Below are 20,692 nucleotides of genomic sequence, written 5' to 3' on the forward strand. Positions count from 1 at the left end.
GCTCTTTTCTGACATGTCTGAAGTGTTCACTCTTCTGTGGTGTTCTTGAATCCATGTCACTGGAAACAATTTACCTTATCATATAACACAAGAGGTGTAGGGTTCACCTGATGAAATTAATAGGCAGCAGGTTTAAAACAAACATAAGGAAGTACTTCTTCACATAATGCAGTCAACCTGTGGAACTTGTTGCCAGGGATGTTGTGAAGGCCAAAAGTATAACTGGGTTCAAAAAAGAATTAGTCAAAATAATGGAGGATAGGTCCATCAATGGCTAATAGCCAAGATGATGAGGGATGGAACCCTATGCTCTGGATATCTCTAGACCTTCAACCGCTAGAAGCATCTCGCACTGGCCACTGACAGAGATAGGGTGCTTGGCTAGATGGATCATTGGTCTAATCCAGGATGGCTGTTTTTATGTTCTTATGTTAAATATTTAATAATGGCCCTTTATTCTAGCAGAGAGAGGTATAACATGATCTAATAGCTGACAGTTGAAGCTAGACAAATTCAGATTGGAAATAAGTAATTAACCATTATAACAATTTACTAAGGGTCATGGTGGATTCTCCATTGCTGATAATTTTAAAATCAAGATTGGCTATTTTTCTGAAAGAAACCTCTAGCAATTACTTGGGGGAATTTCTATGACCAGTGTTATATAGAAGATCAGACTAGATGATCACAGTGGTACCTTCTGGCCATGTAATCTATGACTCTACCACAATCCTTGGTAAATTGTTCCAGTGGTTAAGTACCTTCACTGTTAAAATGTTATGCCTTATTTCCAGTCTGAATTCCAGCTTCAAATTCCAGCTATTGGATCGTGTTAGATCTTTCTCTGCTAGAGTGAAGAGCCCATTATTAAATATTTGTTCCTCATGTAGATACATATAGACTATACTCAAGTTACAACTTAATCTTCTCTTTGTTAAGCTAAATTGATTGAATTTCTTGAGACTGTCACTATAAGGCAGGTTTTCTAATCCTTTAATCTTTCTCGTGGCTATTCTGTGACTCCCTCCAGTTTATTACCATCGTCCTTGAATAGTGTACAACACAGCTGGACATAGTATTCCAGCTGTGGTCACACTGGTGCTAAATATAGAGGCAAAATAACCTCCCTACTCCAGTTTTCCCTGTTTATGTATCCAAGGGTTGAACTAGCTCAGGGGTAGGCAACCTGTGGCACACGTGCCGAAGGCGGCACGCGAGCTGATCTTCAGTGGCACTCACACTGCCTGGGTCTTGGCCACCAGTCCAGGGTGCTCTGCATTTTAATTTAATTTTAAATGAAGCTTCCTAAACATTTTAAAAACCTTATTTACTTTACATACAACAATAGTTTAGTTATATATTATAGACTTATAGAAAGAGACCTTCTAAAAACTTTAAAATCTATTACTGGCACGCGAAACCTTAAATTAGAGAGAATAAATGAAGGCTCGGCACACCACTTCTGAAAGGTTGCTGACCCCTGAACTAGCTCTTTTGTCCACATCATCACACTGTGAGATCATGTTCAGCTGATTATCCACTATGACCTCCAAATCATTTTCAGAGTCACTGATTCCTGGGATAGAATTCTACATCCAGTAAGTGTGGCCTACAATCTTTCTTCCTAGTTGTATACATTTACATTTCGTCATATTAAAATGTACATTGTTTGCTTGTGTCCAGATTACTAAATGATCTAGATGGCTCTGTATCAATGACCTATCTCCATTATTCATCATTCCCCCAATTTTTCTGTCATCAGCAAATTTTGTCAGTGATGATTTTGTTTTCTTCCAGGTCAATGATATCAATGTTATCATAGGGTGAAGAACTATCCCTGCAGGACCCCACTAGAAACACATCTGCGAGATAGGCTATGAATAAAGCCAGCAGCAATATTGCTTAGGGCTGTTTGTTAGAGAGCTGTAACAGGATGAATCCGGATACATACTTGGGTGGGAGACCTCCAAGAAAACCCTTACGCAGCAAGAATATAATTTTGGTGATGACAGTCTTTCCTTGAGCTAGTTTTGAGCAATGTCTCCACATGGAGTTGGAGCAGAGCTGAGGGAAGTTTTGGGGGTTGAACTTCCCCCCCACCCCCCAACAAACAATCAAGCAACCAAAAATCAAGCAACCAAACCTGGATAGTTTCTGGGAAACAATCAAGGCCAAGAAGCTGTGACAGGCAGCTCTGAAAAACCTAGAGGGCAAGTTTCAGAGTGAAATTGGAGTCAGAGTTGGTGGCTAGAATGACTAAGACATGAGACTGTTCTCATCTTTTAGAGCAGGGGTCCCCAAACTTTTTACCTTGTGAGTGGGGATGCAGAGAGAGGTAACGGGGCTGAGGCCACAGCTGAGGGCAGGTGCAGGACTGAGGTAAGGCTGACTGGCCTGTAGTTCCCCGGATCCTCCTCCTTCCCTTTTTTAAAGATGGGCACTACATTATCCTTTTTCCAGTCATCCGGGACCTCCCCCGATCGCCCTGAGTTTTCAAAGATAATGGTCAATGGCTCTGCAATCACATCCGCCATCTCCTTTAGCACCCTCGGATGCAGCGCATCCGGCCCCATGGACTTGTGCTCATCCAGTTTTTCCTAAATAGTCCCGAACCACTTCTTTCTCCACAGAGGGCTGGTCACCTCCTCCCCATACTGTGCTGCCCAGTGCAGTAGTCTGGGAGCTGATCTTGTTTGTGAAGACAGAGGCAAAAAAAGCATGGAGTACATTAGCTTTTCCCACATCCTCTGTCACTAGGTTGCCTCCCTTAGTCAGTAAGGGGCCCACACTTTCCTTGACTTTCTTCTTGTGGCTAACATACCTGAAGAAACCCTTCTTGTTACTCTTAACATCAATTAAGAGTAGGGAGGTGATTTTACCTCTGTATCCTGCATTGTGAGGTAGATACTGGAATACTGTGTGTATTTCTGGTGACCACATTTTTAAGAGGATGTTGAAAAATTGGAGAGAATACAGAAAAGGGCCACAAAATAATTGAGGGGTGGAAAAAATGCCTTATAGTGATAAATTTAAAGAGCTCAATCTGTTTATCTTATCAAAATTATCAAGAGGTAACTTGATCACTATGCAGAAGTATCTTCACAGAGAGACAATACTGGATATTAAAGACCTCTTTAATCTATCAGAAATAGGAACCATTAGCTGGAAGTTAAAGCCAGACAAATTCGAATTAGAAATAAATCACACATTTTAACGGTAAGGATGATTAGCCATTGGAACAACTCAAGGGAAGTGTTGGATTCTCTATCTCTTGATGTCCTCAAATCTAGACAGAATGCCTTTGAGAAAGATCTGCTTTAGGCAAACACAAGTTACTGGGTTCAACATAGGGGTAAGTGGGTGAAATTCTGTGGCCCGTGATATAGTGACGGTCAAATCATGGCTTGAAAAATCTGTGAAATCAGTAATCTGTGAAGGAAACTTGACCATAATGTATAGTATTGTGCAGATTAAAGGCTTGCCACTACTAATATACCTGCCTTGTTTGCCATTCGGAACCACTACTGCCAGCACATCCACTTCAGCTGTAGCTGCTGCTGATGTACCCACCCTGCTTTCAGCCACTCCCTCATGATTTTATTTCCTTTGTAGAAGATGCCTCAAATTCATTTTTTTTTCTCCTTTGTAGACCAGTATTTTGTGCTGAGCAGGCTTTATGGATGCTGGCTGTGTCTTCTACTATCTTCACGCATATAAACTCCAAGCCAGGTCTCCATTCTCAGAAGGCAGCAAATTACAACAGACAGTGTGTGCCTGTCACTATGGGCAAAATGATTGGATTGCGAAAAAGCTGTTCACTCAACAAGCTTGGACAGACCCAGAAAAACCTCCCATAGATGGAAAGATTTGCACTCTCTTTTATGGATTTTATAACAGTTGTGTTCACAGCAGTTCCCCCATTGCAATGCAATGCAAGCTGTTGAGCAACATGGTAAAAACACTAGCAGAATGAATAAAAACTTTTTAAAATGTAGTGTTAACTTTAATATAAGAAAAATGGGGGTGGAGTTTTCACAAGTTTAAAGGGGGAATTGGTGTTACAGATTTTAGCTGGAATAGCCATTAATACTAAAAAAGAGATGTTCTTCTCTCCCTTATGTGGAATGGGTGCAAAGGCAAAAAATGGCCATATACATCCATCCACCTACACTTGCCCTATTGCCCGTCATGCCCCACTGGCTGGAGATTTTTTTCTCCTATTTAGATGATATCACAGCTGTATGTCAGTTTCAGATGATGTACAACAATAATGCTACCAGCCAGGCCCAGCTGGCCATTCTGAACGTGGATTTTGAAGAAGTGGGCCAAGATTTTCAGTAGTGACTGTCCCACAGTCTGGAATGGCTCATAACTGTGAGTGTTTATCTCAGGGCAGACTGTCAGAAAACGAGGGCAGATACCCAAACTGTTGGCATGTGCTATAATTAGATTTTACTAAGCCAGTAACAAATGTGAACTCCTGGAACACTAGACCAGTCTTACCATGGAGTCACAGAGAATCCCCTCAGACTCTTCTGTCTTGCCACCTGAACAAACTGAACTTTGTGATAAACGATTATTTAAACCAAAAATCACACCACATCAGTCCTAGTCCCAAGCGACCACTCACTTACCCCAGATCATTTGGTATTCCAGATCTTACACCAAAGACAATGCTGGCAGCCAGTTCTATGGTAAACTAAAGATTTATTAGCTGAGGAAAAAAGAATGAGAGTTATTGAGGGGATAAAGCAGTAAAATATATGTACAGCTGAGTCAGAGTCTATAATTACAAATACTAGCAGAAATGTAGTAAACTGCCAAGTATCAGGGGGTAGCCGTGTTAGTCTGAATCTACAAAAACAGCAAGGAGTCTGGTGGCACCTTAAAGATTAACAGATTTATTTGGGCATAAGCTTTCGTGGGTAAAAACCCCATCTGAAGAAGTGAGGTTTTTACCCACGAAAGCTTATGCCCAAATAAATCTGTTAGTCTTTAAGGTGCCACCAGACTCCTTGTTGTTTTAGTAATCTGCCAGTTTCCCAAAAGTCTCTCAGGGCTACCCAGGCTAACTCTGGGGATCTTCGTCTTCTAGTTCAAAAGTTATTCTGCCCTGCTAGAATTCAAATAGTCCAGAGATGAAGGATCTTTCTTTGAATCCATATTTATAGTCTCTTCACACAGAAGCAAACTGACAGTGTCTCTACGCATGTGGGCTTTTCCTTTGATGATGATGAATGAGGAATGCACTTAGCTTTTTGACCTCCGACCTTCACACATAATGGCCACTTGCTTTGAAATTAGCATTTTCTGTTAAAGTTCTTAAGTCCTTCATTATCATTTCACAAGATTTCTGTGATGGGTTATTTGGTTACGTGGATACACACAATGTAAATGTTTGCTATTATAAAAGGAACAGATAAGTGAAAACAATACAAGTAACATTCCCCTAGCTTTCATTAAGTTTAAATATCTGAATATGCACTTATACATTTAACACTTTGATCTATACTAACACACAAGTAAAGTGGCCTGGGTTCTGACCTGATATGGCACCTGGTTTGCCAGTGTCACAGTGACTACTGACTTTGGCGGCTTTGCTTTTTGGGTGCGGATAATTGCTTAGCACTGTCTTCAAAATATCCCCTTATTTGAAGGTTTTGAGCACCCAGAATCACTGGTCACTTTTCATAATGTTGGTCCTGGCATGTAAATCACACTCTCATTTAAGTTAAGAGGTTTGTGCTGTTTCCTGTGTTAAACAAAAAGCCAGGTATTTTTGTGATAAGTATTGCCTGGTCTTAAACTCTCTCATGCCTAATTAAATCTGATATGTGTGTGGGTGCTGGTATTAGCACATACTTCTCACCCCATCAGCATCTAGCACCAACCAGTGGAGCTGAATCAGTGGCACCAGAGAATAAAGGTGGTGACAGACAGACTTACAGACAAAGGAGATATGGGAGGAGGCAAGTTGAGAGTGAAGGACTATGGGCATGGCTACACTTGCAGATGTAGAGCACTGAGTTAAACCAGCCTTCGTAGAGCGCAGTAAGGAAAACGCTGTAGTCTGTCCACATTGACAGCTGCCAGCGCACTGGCGTGGCTACATTAGCAGCTCTTGCAACAGCCACAGAGAGCAGTGCATTGTGGTAGCTATCCCAGCATGAAAGTGATTGCAACGTGCTTTTCAAATGGGGGGTGGGGTGGAGTTTGACAGGGAGTGTGCTGTGTGTATGTGGGGGGAGAGAGAGTGGGTTTTGGGGGGGCTGAGAGCATGTCAGCATGCTGTCTTGTAAGTTCAGACAGCAGCAGACCTCCGCCTCCCCCCCACCTCTCTCTCTCTCACACAGCATTCCACTGTAATGGTTGCTTTGTCTCGGAGCAGATAAGCATGCCGGCGGTCAAATGGAGCTTTCAAAGGGCATATCCAAAACAATGACAAGAGTGGCCACTTGACTTAAGGGGATTATGGGACTTTTCAGGAGGCTGATCAGAGCGCAGTAATGCAACACCTCGTTCACACTGACACTGGGGCGCTCCAATGGGGGCGCATCAAATGTTATTCTACTCGCCGAGGTGGAGGACCAGGACCGCTTTAGCCGTGGAGTCAGAGCGGTCTACGTGCCTTGCCAGTATGGACGGGTAGTGAGCTAGTGTGCCCGGGGCTCCTTTAATGCGCTGTAACTCGCAAGTGTAGCCGAGCCCTATATCAAAATTGCAACCTTTGGAGGCCTGCGTCATGGAAGGGAAGAGAGGCCAATAATTAGAGTGCAGCAGTAGTGACTTCATAGTTAAAATAAAAATTCTGCCATAACCGTATCACCTAAAATTGTTTTTTCTGATCATTATTACAAGACCATACATGTACCCACTGCTTCCCTTTTGCTGTCATTGACATATCTTAGTAGAAGTGAAGGTGGCACCTGGAAAATTGAAAGTTGTAAATTTAAACAAATGGAGTTATTAACTTTAACATTCTTAACATAATGCTTATCAGAAACCCTCTCTTTTATGTTAAAAGGAAATGATACTTAGGCCGAAAGGGAAGGTAAGAGGTGAATGTAATCCTGGATCACACAAGGCTTAAACACTCCAGTCAAAAGTAAACATAAAGATAAAGATGGTCTTTAAGGAATGTCTGAAAAGTAGCCATAAACAAAACATATGCATTAAAATTGTCAAAGTATTTTAATTTTCCATATTGGCTTGTTGCAAGTCAGGTTCATGCATACAGAATAATACCACTTTACAGTTTTGAATGAGGTGTCTCACTCTTTCTGGAGACCTTTAGCAACAAATCTGTAATATTTTGGTATTTTGCGGCTCTGATCTTTTGCCTCCTCCATGTACTGATTACTACTCTAGCAATGGCAAATTCTGTGTTTTATATAGTGACATTTTTCACCACAGAAACTACTATTACCCCATGATTCAGGCAAATGGGTCGAGGGGTTTCCCAACAAGAGTTGTTATGACAGAAGGTTTCAGGTACCCAGGTCCATGAAACAGGTTTCAGCATTCCTCTGACTCAGAGTTAATTGAAGATGATATACTAACCAGACCAGTTTCCCAACATGTTATAAACATGGTTGTTTTTGCAGAGGCAAGGGATCAGAAAATGGAGATTAGGAGGATAGAAAGATGATGAGAGTTATGTGAAAATGATCTTCAGCAAAGCTTGCAGCTCTGATCCAGCTCAGTCCCTATGTTGAAGAACAGCATAGTTGATCCAGAAACAAAGCTGTTCCTGTAGACTATATTTTTGATGTGCAGAACTCTTTCTTTGAAGAAAAAGGCAAAAAAAATCTTTCCACAAAAATACTATGCAAAATCAAATTAACGTGTAGCCTACAGTTACACACTGAATGGCTATAGCTCAGTGTCTTAGTATAACAGCAATGTCTCCAAAATATTGCAACACTCACAACTAACTTATGTCCACATACAGTCTTATCCACAGATTTTACTTATGCCAGCTGCATAGGTATGCCTGCTCTTTAGGTTTCTACAAAAAATTTAAAGTGGAATTAAAGTTGACAATATCAATCTGACCTGTTTAGGAGCGACTGTATAATGTGCAGAGGAGGGTACGTGCCTTATTTAGTGTGGGTTGCAGTTCATTTATTGAAACACCTTAAGGGACAAGACTTTCCTCTTCCTTCTTGCAAAGGAAGTAATAGAGAAGAGGACTTACATATGAAAATGGCATCAATCTAAGGTGGAAATCTGCTGGTTCACAAAAATTATCTCTCTCTGATCTACATACTTACACCAATTTTGTGAAATTTTCATTTGATTTTTAAAAAGCCTGTAAAACATGTGAGATAAAATCCAGTTTCTGTCAAAGTGAATGGTAAATCTCCAACTGACTTCAATGGGGTCAGGATTTAACTTTTGGAAATGTAATCCAAGTGAAAAACTTGGTAGGCTAGAAGATAAGGTTGGTTGACCAATAAAGACATACCTGAATTTTTTCATTTCCTATATTTGGAAAAAAATTAAAATATGAGCAATGAAAAATCAAGTTATTGTGAATGATAAACATAAGACACGCTGTACTGGTTTATTTACTCTCTGTATATAAAGAAACAAACAGCAAATTATTCAACGAGACACAACAATTAATAAAAAAATTATATTAATGAGGCAGCCTTGCCACTGACAAATTATCTACTGATGCAAATGTTACAAATATATTTTCTAACAAATTGCAAAGAAAATATTTTAATTATCATTACTATTACAGTATATATTTTATGCTTATCTTGTCACTGTATTAGTCAGATTACCTAAAATCCCAACTCATAGAACACTATGTATTTGACATAGTGTTCTTACATTGTTTTTAAAATTTTTACATACTGTTACTCATGGATTAAACAGTACATCAGCAGGCAACTGGTTCTGCGATGTCAAGAGGGGTTTTTGCATTGAGTTCAAGCCCCAAAGTACAAACTGTAAATTGGAGTTAAAGCTGCCTCTTTTTTATTAATTTGTATGTTTTACAGAATATTTGCTATCCACTTCTTTATGTACATAGTGTAGAAGAATGTTAAGTTTGTTATGTGCTTGTAATACAACTGTTAATTTTTCATTTAATATCTCTTGGTTTTCAGTGATGTCTTCATGGTTCAAGCAATCTTATCTTCCAGCCAATGAAGATTTTTGTCTGGACTAATAATAAATACATACTAAGAAAATGTAAAGTTCTGGACAGATGTTTATAGACGTTGGAACTGATCCTCACAACACTTTCCTCGCCTTTCATTTGGGGGCTGTGGGAGTTAAGGTTGAAGGTAGAAAATAACATACAGAAATAGAAGGCTGAGAATGGAACCTGACTGAGGAGGGTAGTGCCAGATGGACCCACTGCCAGAGACAGAGATGGTTGTTGCTAATATTCCTCTTGGTTTTATTTTGTTTCAGACTCTGACTTACTCAGATTAGAAGTGCATGCTAGAATTTTGAGTGAAAGCTTTTGTCTATGACCTTTCTACTTACCCCATGTAACAAGCCCTGCTGGTTTTGAACCCATATGTTCAAGACTCTTATCCCAATTAGGAAACCTAATGATCTCCAAATCTGAAATCCTCCCTCACAATTGACTTATGCATTGGTTGGTCTCTAGTATCAGCCTTCTCTTTTTGCTTGCACTTGGCACTAGGAGGACCCTTAAGAAGACCACCTGCATTGTCTTCAGTTGTCTTAATAAATCCCTAGCATCTTTATCTGCTGTATCCTGTAACCCTCTGTTTGTATTGTTGGTTTCCATGTGACCCATACTAAGCGGAAATCCCCAGCGTTCCTCAGGATATCCTTTGCTTTTCTTGTCAAATCCTTTGTCCTGGCACCTGGGAGGCAGCAGTAAGCCATTCTGTTCTCGTTCTGAGTCATGGATACAAATGTTCCAGGTTACCGTCTAATACTAATCAAATTCACAGAAAATCCAAAGCTAATGGGCAAAGCTAGTACTATGGAAAATAATTAAAGTTCTATAGGCTCTTGGAAAGGTACTAAAATAGAACACATAGAATGAAGTTTAATTGGGATAAATGCAAGAAAGATCTGACACACATAGAATCATAGAATCCTAAAACTGGAAGGGACCTCGAGAGGCCGTCTAGTTCAGTCCCCTGCACTCGTGGCAGGACTAAGTATTATCTAGACCATCCCTGACAGGTGTTTGCCTAACCTGCTTTTTAAAATCTCCAGTGATGGAGACTCCGCAATTTCCCTAGGTAATTTATTCCAGTGCTTAACCACCTGGACAGTTAGGAAGTTTTTCCTAATGTACAACCTAAACCTCCTTTGCTGCAATTTAAGCCCATTGCTTCTTCTCCTATCCTCAAAGGTTAAGAAAAACAATATTTTTTCCTCCTCTTTGTAACAGTCTTTTCATACTTGAAAACTGTTATCGTGTCCCCTCTCAGTCATCTCTTTTCCAGACTAAACAAACCCAATTTTTTCAATCTTCCTTCATAGGTCATGTTTTCTAGACCTTTACTCATTTTTGTTGCTCTTTGGACTCTCTCAAATTTCTCCACATCCTTCTTGAAATGTGGCACCCAAAACTGGACACAATACTCCAGTTGAGGCCTAATCAGAGCAGAGTACAGCAGAAGAATTACTTTTCATGTCTTGCTTACAACACTCCTGGGAACACTACAGCCAAAATGCTTCTGAAATAAATGTAGTCAAACTTTACTAATTCTGGGTCACTGAGAACGAAAATGATGCTTAAAATTGTTGATTGGCTGTAGTTTTCAAGATATGCTATTGGGTTAGTATATACGACCCTGGACTTGGGAATGGCGGAGGATAAGTGAGTTATAAAGGGAAGGGATCTCAATTTAAACCAGAAATGACTAAAATACATCTTTGACTGGATCTATGAATAAATCTATGACTGGGTTTGGACAGTACTTGCTTTTTAGGCAAAACAATGAATGATGCAATCTGAAGCTGGTATTGCGTCATACATGATATAAATTGCATCATGTTATTCCTAGAAGTCATGGATAATGCAATCATAACGAAGCTTACATCACTCTGCTGAACAAATTGCCCTATATCAGCTCTAGAAATCATACAGTGTTGTGCTCTCTTATTTGTCAGTGTTTGATTTTGCAAAGGGATACATTTCTGTTTAGCCAAAGTGAGCAGAGATGCCTCGTACTTGTGTGAACAGTGCAGATAACTTCTGCTATGTTTGTGGTGAAGTGACTTTTGCATCACAAAAGCGCAGTATAAGCACTATGTTTAAGAAAGCCTATCACCTTTATTTTGGCTGCAAAATTGGAGATCAGGACAAGAGGTGGGCCCCACACATATGCTGCAACACTTGTGCAACAAATCTTGGCCAGTGGTTGAACAGGAAAAGGAAATCTATGCCTTTTGCAGTGCCAATGATTTGGAGAGAGCCAACAGATCATACCAGCAATTGTTACTTCTGCATGGTGCCTCCAGTTGGGAAAGGTGTGTCAAGGAAGAAAAAGTGGACTGTGCATTATCCAAACATTCCATCAGCTATACGCCCAGTACCCCACGGAGAAGGATTGCTGGTTCCTGATGCACCAGAATCATTCTCACTTGAGTCAGACGAGGAAGAGGATGAAACTTCTGGTCCTGAACCATCAATGTCACAGGACCCACGTTTTCTCCCATCCTCCTCCTCTGAACCACACCTCATAACACAAGGTGAACTGAATGACCTTGTCAGGGATTTGGAACTACCCAAGAGTAAGGCAGAGCTGTTGGGCTCCAGACTACAGCAGTGGAATCTCCTGGCAAGTGATGTTAGGGTTTCCATGTTCCGTGACCGTCAAAAGGATCTTGTCCCATTCTTCTTTATGGAAGCTGATCTTGTAGCCTGCAACAACATTGATGGTGTGATGGCAGCCCTCAACATCCAGATGAGTGGAGACTGTTCATTGATTCGTCGAAGACGAGTCTTAAAGCTGTTTTACTTCATAATGGCAATGTTTTGCCATCAATTCCAGTTGGTCATGCAGTCCACATGAAGGAAACCTATGACAACATGAAACAACTTTTGAGGTGCATAAACTATGACCAACATCAGTGGCAGCTTTGTAGCGATTTGAAGGTTGTTGCTCTCTTGCTTGGTCTGCAGACTGGATACACAAAGTACTGCTGTTTTCTCTGCGAATGGGATAGTCGTGCAAGAGATTCCCACTACATCAAGAAAGATTGGCCACTCCAACAGTCATTGGAGCCTGGGAGGAAAAGTGTTCAGCATCCACCACTTGTTGAATGAAGGAAGATTTTGTTACCACCCTTCCACATCAAGCTGGGTCTGATGAAGAACTTTGTCAAGGCCATTGACAAAACACAAGCAGCTTTCAAGTACCTCTGTGGAAAATTTCCAAGGTTAAGTGATGCTAAGATAAAGGAAGATGTCTTTGGTCCTCAGATTCGTGAACTTCTTCGAGATGATGCATTTGACCATGCACTGCGTGGCAAGGAAAAGACGGCATGGAAAGCCTTCCAGTTAGTGGCAATACATTTTCTCAGAAACAACAAGGCAGACAACTACAGGTTGTTGGTGGAAAACCTCCTCAAGGCATACAAAAGCCTTGGTTGCAACATGTCACTAAAGATACATTTTTTGCATTCTCATCTAGATATTTTTCCACCGAACTGCGGAGCAGTGAGCAACGAGCATGGCAAGCGATTTCACCAGGACATTGCAACAATGGAGAAACGCTATCAGGGCAAATGGAGCCCATCAGTGTTTGCAGACTATTGTTGGACAGTGACAAGAGATGCTCCATTTAATGAATACAAGAGACAAGCCAAGAAACGCCGAATAGACACTGAATAGGATTAAACTATGTATATAATAGTTTTTTGCCTTTTGTTTCACAATAAATTTTATTTATAGAACCCTTTTGCTGATTTTTAAAGTGTTACATAAACAGGACAGGTGAAATATTATCATGTAAAGCAACCATAAACACATGAAAAGACCTAGGTTTACAATTTATGATTAAAACTCTACTATCTACACAATATACATAGACATAAAATGTAAAAACTTAAATATCTTAGAAACAGTAGCCAATCAGTTGTTTTAATTGTCATATTTGAATTCAGCACATCAAAATACATAATAAATAGCACATTTTATCTCTGAAGCAGACGACTTCTCAAAAATTGTAGACCAGTGTAATACATCCCAGAATGATATTTGCATTTTTTGCAACAGCGTTACACTGTTGACTCATATTTAGCTTGTGGTCCGCTATGATCCCCAGATCCTTTTCCACAATACTCCTTCCTAGCCAGTCATTTCCCATTTTGTATGTGTGCAACTGATTGTTCCTTCCTAAATGGAGTATGGTACTTTGCGTTTGTCCTTATTGAATTTCATCCTATTTACTTCAGACCATTTCTTCAGTGTCCAGATCATTTTGAATTTAAATCCTATCCTCCAAAGCACTTGCAACCCCTCCCAGTTTGGTATCGTCTGCAAACTTTATAAGTGTACTCTGTATGCCATTATCTAAATCATTGATGAACGTATGGAACAGAACCGGACCCAGAACTGATCCCTGCGGGACCCCACTTCTTATGCCCTTCCAGCATGACTGTGAATCACTGATAACTACTCTCTGGGAATGGTTTTTCAACCAGTTTTCCACCCACCTTATAGTAGCTCCATCTAGGTTGTATTTCCCTAGTTTGTTTATGAAAAGGTGATGCGAGACAGTATCAAAAGCTTTACTAAAGTAAAGATATACCACGTCTACCGTCATCCACAAGACTTGTTAGCCAGTAAAAGAAAGCTATCAGGTTGGTTTGACATGATTTGTTTTTGACAAATCCATGCTTACTGTTACTTATCACCTTATGTAAAATGGGAGGAAGTTTAGGTATCAAGATTCTTGGTTTCCAATAAACACTTAAAGGATGGTGTAAGAAAGAACTGCAGAGAAGAGGATACTGAGAGTGGTTGGAGTAAATACATGCATTTATGTCATGTATAATATGATAATGCCTTTACAAGGACAGGTATTTTGTTTAGATGTATTGTTGCTGCAGTTAGAAATGGAAAGATCCTATCATATCATAGTCCGTTGCCTTTAAAGGGAAGTTGTAGGTCTAGGGAAGGGATTATTCCTGCTGTATAGCATAAGAGCTGAATTTATGCATCGTTTACAGGAAAGGTGACTAAGGGATGACATAATCACTGTCAGTAAATACCTGCCAAGAATTAACACACAGTGGATAGGGCAGGACCTAACATGCATAAAAGAGCAAGGGGGAAAGTTTTAAAATGTATGATGATGTTATTAGTAATACATACGTTGACTTTTAAACATCTGAAGTCCCCGGGGCTGCCACTGAGAATGGGGGCTACATTCTATGTTACCTTTTAAAAGGGAGAACTTGTAGCTGTTTAGCCATAAGAAGTTTTATAACCATGAAGTCAGTTAGACAATGGAGTGACATCAAGTATGTCTATTTGGCAGGTTAAACTGCAGATAGCACTGATGGAGATTCTGTGGAAACCTCAGTTCCCTCCTATAGTTATAGAGGGGGATAGGCCTGTGGCAATTGCCAGTCTCGAGAATGGCCAGTACCAGAAATCCCACAGTAGGCAGCTATGGTGTAGTCTGCCATCATGAAATGCTCATCCTAAATCCTAGTAGAGTTGATTTAAACCCTGAAGCAGGAGGGTTTATGTCCCTTCCAAAACAGCCTGCTCTGGATGGTGGCTAGTTGCACAGTGTGATACTTACCCCCCGGTGCACTGCTCTTGGTGAGGATGTGCACCAATGACACAAGGAGTAAGTGTGCACGCGCACAAAAGCTATGTAATACCTGCCGTGGCTCTACGCCGACATAACTTAGGTCAGCAAAATTTTATATTGTTGGCATGGCCATGGTCAGAGAGAGTCCTTGGTCAGAGCTTAGGGCGTAGCTACATTTAAAATGCTACAGCGGCACAGCTGATCTGGTGCAGGTTTGCTGCTGTAGCATTTCAGTGTAGACACTACTTACGCTGACGGGAGGGCTTCTCCCATCAGTGTAGGTCAGTGGTTCTCAACAAGGGGTATGTGTACCCCTGGGGGTACGCAGACGTCTTCCAGGGGATACATCAGCTCATCTAGCTATTTGCCTGGTTTTACAACAGGCCATGTAAAAAGTACTAGCGAAGTCAGTACAAACTAAAATTTCATACAGACAATTACTTGTTTATACTACACTGAAATGTAAGTACAATAATTATATTCCAGTTGATTTATTTTATAATTATATGGTAAAAATTAGAAAGGAAGCAATTTTTCAGTAATAGTGTGCTTCCACACTTTTGTATTTTTATGTCTGATTTTGTAAGCAAGTAGTTTTTAAGTGAGGTGAAACTTGGGGGTACGCAAGACAAATCAGACTCCTGAAAGGGGTGCACTAGTCTGGAAAGGCTGAGAGCCACTGATACAGGTAATCCACCTCCACCTTCCCAAGAGGTGGTAACTAGGTCTACACCTGCAGTTGGGTCGGTACAGCTATGTTTCTCAGGGATGTGAACAAGCCAATGTAAGTTCTTAGTGTAGACCAGGGTTAGAGTCTCAGACTTTGTCTCTGCACTCAAATTTTGCAGCTTTAATTATGCTGGCATAGTTAAACCCCGCTATTGCAGATGCAATTATATGAGTATTAAAGTGCTTATCTTGGAAGAGCTTATTCTGATTTGAAACATAAATACATTATGAGTGTGGATGCACTGCCTTGGATTAGCTTGCATTGAGTTAAATAGGCTCTGTCAATTGAAGTCCATAATACAGACATACCTCATAATGCAGGATATTAGGCGGTGCCCTCTGAACTATGATAAAGAAACTCTGGAAGATGCATCAAGTGCTGATCAAGAAAGTTAGCGCCATCCAAGCAATGCAGAAAATTACTACCTGCCTAGGACAGCTGCAATACAATACAGAGAGAGGTGGACCCAAATTTAGAGACCTCATGCCTCCAGGAGAGGCACCTTGTACTCCCTGCCTGACCTCGGTAAGGGGCTGCTACTTGGAGCTTCTGGAGCCACCCTTTCTCTCATGACGCTTCTTGCTTCCCTTTCAAAGCACACAGATGAGATTGCACCATGCCTTTGGTTTTTGTGACAGCAAAAGGTTTATTTGTTAAAGTTTAATGTGTGAAAAAAGTATAAGGTAAAAGCCTAGGTGTGCTGTTTTGCCCTCCTTAGAGAGAAGCAATCCCCTCCCAAAGAAGATGTCAGTGTAAAAGTCTACATTGGGTTTTGTGTTTAAATCAGCATTCTTGACTTTCCTTATTAAGTAACTTATATCAAACCTCATATTATTTTGTCCCTAAGTCACCCTGTGTATTTACTGAGGACAGCTGCCTTATAAGAGAGTCCTCAACCCTTAATGAAAAATGGTAAAGCTTCTAGAAATTTTAAAATGTTTATGCAATTAATGCCTTATGCATTCTTTGTCAAGTACTGTATATAATAAAGTACACTCCAGCCAAGCCCCTTGAGAGAATTACAGACTGGGGTGTATGTGAGCTCAGTGTAAATTATTCTCTGCCTTAATTTACAGACGTCCACTTGGACACTTTTTCAGCAGAATCAAGTAAGTGTGAAAATGACTCTCTTTTATTAAGAGCAAAGATTTGGAAATGCAGTGTTATTAAATTAACTGAAATCCAGTTAATTGGAACCATTTATTCATTTTGCTACCTTGAATATGGATAAATTAGGAATATGAATGAAAGGCTCCCTGAGAGCAAAAGAAACATTTTAGACAGTTGTTGGGAATAGAGAGGTGTTTTAAAATAGCGGGCATTAGAAAGAGGGATATACCTACAGGTCCCATTTAGTAATTTTTTCATCACCAAATGTGACAAGATTTCTGTAGGCTCACGCAAACAGACATATCTTTATCTTCTTGGGGAATGAGAGATCCATTCTAGGTTCTGATTGCTCTGACTGTTCATTGCACTCAGGATTGCAAGAAAAGAAATCCTTTACTGTTAGGCTCCCCACAGCACTGTTCCCTAGGCTGCATTGCACGCTGAGGTAGCACTATTAGGGGAGTTGGGACCGGAGCAGAGAAGCAGCCTTTCACGCATAGAGACACTGGGACTCAGGAACTGGGCACCCCCATCTCCCTGTCATGTAGCACAGGCTACTTAATACAGCCCCCTTCCCTAACCGCCCTACTCCTGCCCAGGCCTACACACATGCCTATGTCCCCCTCCCTTCTCTGTCAGTACAACCCCATTCTTTCTCCCTGCCTCACTCTCCGCTGCTCAGATGATGCAAAGCCATTGTAAATCCAGTTTTATTCACTGTGTGAATCTGCCCAGTGAATTTGTCCCTAAAAGTCCCTAAAATAGAAAATTGATTTCAGGTTGATACTACAACTTTTCAGAATATTAGCACTTGCACATGGCAGCATTCCCTTTGAGTGCCTTGTTTGGAGTTCATACATGACATCTTTAGTAATTTGAAAAAAAACAGACATTTCCAGACAAACCCTTCATTAAAATGGGGTTACGGTTAGAAGTATACATAAGTAACTAAGGGTAAAAACATTACAGAAGTGTGGCAACTATCCCAAAACAAAGCCTTACAGAGCCAGAAAAGTCAGAGTTAAGGCTGAACTTAAAAGAAATCCAAGCATGTTAAGGTGTGGGTATGCACCGTTAAAGACACCCAAACATCCTTATCTCTGCCCTGTAGTGACACCAGGAGGGAAGTAATTTTTTTTTTTAAACCAACCTAATATGTCTTTAAAAATCTGGCTAATCCAATTTTAGACCACAAACACTAAAATGCATTATTGTAATTGAATGGGAGTTGAATGGGGACAGTGCAGGATAGAGTTAAGGTTCCTTGGGTGTCCTAAGTGCACATTTCCAAATGTAAAATGTTGAATTTCTTTTATCTTTAACCTTTAATTTTAATGTCCTGACTCTGTAATGCTTGTGTTTGGAATAATTACATCATCCCTGTAATGTTTTATGCCCTTAAATTACTGATGCGGTACTATATAGTGTAGTTGTAGTCACGTCGGTCCCAGGATATCAGAGAGACAAGGTGTGTGAGGTAATATCTTTTATTGGACTAACTTCTGTTGGTAAGAGAGGCAAGCTTTCCAGATTTGAGTGGTAGCCGTGTTAGTCTATATCAGCAAAAAGAACGAGAAGTACTTGTGGCACCTTAGAGACTAACAAATTTATTTGGGCATAAGCTCTTGTAGGCTAAAACCCTCTTAATTGGATAGAGGCAGTGAAAAAAAAACAGTAGGAAGATATACACCTCTACCCCGATATAACGCTGTCCTCGGGAGCCAAAAAATCTTACTGCATTATAGATGAAACTGCGTTATATTGAACTTGCTTTGATCCGCCGGAGTGTGCAGGCCCGCCCCCCCGGAGTGCTGCTTTACCATGTTATATCTGAATTCGTATTATATCGGGTCGCGTTATATCGGGGTAGAGGTGTATATACATAGAGAACATGAAAAAATGGATGTTGCCATACCAACTCTAACGAGACTAATCAATTAAGGTGAGTTATTATCAGCAGGAGAAAAAAAACTTTTGTAGTGATAATCAGGATGGCCCATTTCAAACAGTTGACAAGAAAGTGTGAGTAACAGTAGGGGGGAAATTAGCATGGAGAAATAGTTTTTACTTTGTGTAATAATTGGCCAAACCAGTCGGAGAACACTTCAACCTCCCTGGTCACTCAATTACAGACCTAAAAGTCGCAATTCTTCAACAAAAAAACTTCAAAAACAGACTCCAGCGAGAAACTGCAGAACTGGAATTAATTTGCAAACTGGACACCATTAAAGTAGGCTTGAATAAAGACTGGGAGTGGATGGATCATTACACAAAGTAAAAACTATTTCCCCATGCTAATTTCCCCCCTACTGTTACTCACACTTTCTTGTCACCTGTTTGAAATGGGCCATCCTGATTATCACTACAAAAGTTTTTTTCTCCTGCTGATAATAACTCACCTTAATTGATTAGTCTCGTTAGAGTTTGTATGGCAACAACACCCATTTTTTCATGTTCTCTGTGTATATATATCTTCCTACTGTATTTTCCACTACATGCATCCGATGAAGAGGGTTTTAGCCCATGAAAGCTTATGCCCGAATAAATTTGTTAGTCGCTAAGGTGCCACAAGTACTCCTCGTTCTTTAAGCTTTCCAGACACACACAGCTCTTCTGCATGTCTGGGAAAGGTCCTTCCAGCATCACAGCTAAATGCAAGGTGGAACAGATTGTTTAACATACGTGGCTAGCACATATTGTAAGAGACCATTCAAAATAGATTTCAGAGTTGCAGCCGTGTTAGTCTGTATCCACAAAAAGAACAGGAGTACTTGTGGCTCCTTAGACACTAACACATTTATTTGAGCATAAGCTTTCGTGGGCTACAGCCCACTTCATTGGATGCGTAGAATGGAACATATAGTGGGGAGATATATATACATAGAGAGAACATGAAAAGGTGGGAGTTCCTCTACCAGCTCTAAGAAGCTAATTAATTAAGATGAGCTATTGTCAGCAGGAGAAAAAAAAACTTTTGTAGTGATAGAGTGATAGTGAAATAGAGCCAGTACACAAGTATCCTCACACCTTCTTGTCAAACTGCCTTAAATGGGCTAGCTTGATTATCACTACAAAAGTTTTTTTTTCTCCTGCTGACAATAGCTCCTCTTAATTAATTAGCCTCTTAGAGTTGGTAGGGGAACTCCCATCTTTTCATGTTCTCTGTATGTATATATATTTCCTCACTATATGTTCCATTCTGTGCATCTGATGAAGTGGGCTGTAGCTCACGAAAGCTTATGCTCAAATAAATTTGTTAGATTCAAAGTAGAGTGGCCATTAACACCTTTACAGTCATAGGACAAAGAGAGGGGTTAGTGGGTTACAGATTGTTGTAATAAAACACAAATCCAATGTCTCTGTTCGGTCCATGATTGTTAGTGTCTAGCAGAATGATGAATTTAAGTTCCGAGGCTCAGTTTTTGAATATGTTGTGCAGGTTTACTTAGAGAATGAGGACTGATAGGTCAGTGATCACTTTGTGAAAAGTATTCGCCCACAGGCGATAGGGTGTTTTTGTTTTTTATCATTTTCCTGTGTGAGTTCATGTGAGAGCATAGTGATTGTCTGGTTTCACCCATGTAGTTGTTATTGGGGCATCTAGTGCCCTGCATAAGGTACACCACATGTGCTAGGCATGCATAGGACCCATGGATCTTGAAAGGTGTTTTGTGGGGGATGTTGATCATTTTAGCAGTGGAGATATGTCTGCAGGTTTTGCATCTGTTCTGGCAGGTCTGGTGCCGCTTTGAGTTGGTGTGTCCTGCTTTATGGGGAGTTTGCTTGATGATGAGATGATGAGTTTGGAGAGGTTTTAGGGGAGGGTTGTTTGAAGGTCAAAAATGGGGGCTCAGGAAATATTTCTTTCAGGACGGGATCCCCATCAAGTATGGGCTGTTATTGTTTGATGATACCCTGTATGGTTTCCTGTGTGGGGTAGCAGGTGACAACTAGGGATGTGTGGTCAGAGGGGATTTTATTTCTGTATTGAAGCAGGCCCTGTTGGGGTATTTGGGTGGCCCATTCCATGATGAGATCTACTTCTCTCGTGGAGTGTCCTTCTTTGGTGAAGTCA

The 20,692-nt window shown here is 40.5% G+C and overlaps 1 protein-coding gene across 23 annotated transcripts in view; it reads left to right on the forward strand.

Moving 5' to 3' along the window:
* MAP2K4 (mitogen-activated protein kinase kinase 4) overlaps positions 1–20,692 on the forward strand; it is a 169,574-nt gene that overhangs the window by 55,442 nt on the left and 93,440 nt on the right. For 10 of the 23 annotated variants that reach the window (XM_065562689.1, XM_005305120.4, XM_042841249.2 and 7 more), the window contains one exon: positions 16,584–16,616. The exons of 12 other annotated variants lie outside the window; for them this stretch is intronic. Coding sequence is in view for 7 of the 11 variants with exons in the window: in XM_005305120.4 (XP_005305177.1) it covers positions 16,584–16,616 (33 nt within the window). In the remaining 4 variants the exon portion in view is untranslated. Of the gene's footprint in view, positions 1–3,649; positions 3,953–16,583; positions 16,617–20,692 lie in introns of all 23 variants that reach the window. One more of the 23 variants, XM_065562681.1, reaches the window with a different exon arrangement.

The sequence above is a fragment of the Chrysemys picta genome, chromosome 12 (assembly GCF_011386835.1).
Source record: "Chrysemys picta bellii isolate R12L10 chromosome 12, ASM1138683v2, whole genome shotgun sequence".
Lineage (NCBI taxonomy): Eukaryota > Metazoa > Chordata > Testudines > Emydidae > Chrysemys > Chrysemys picta.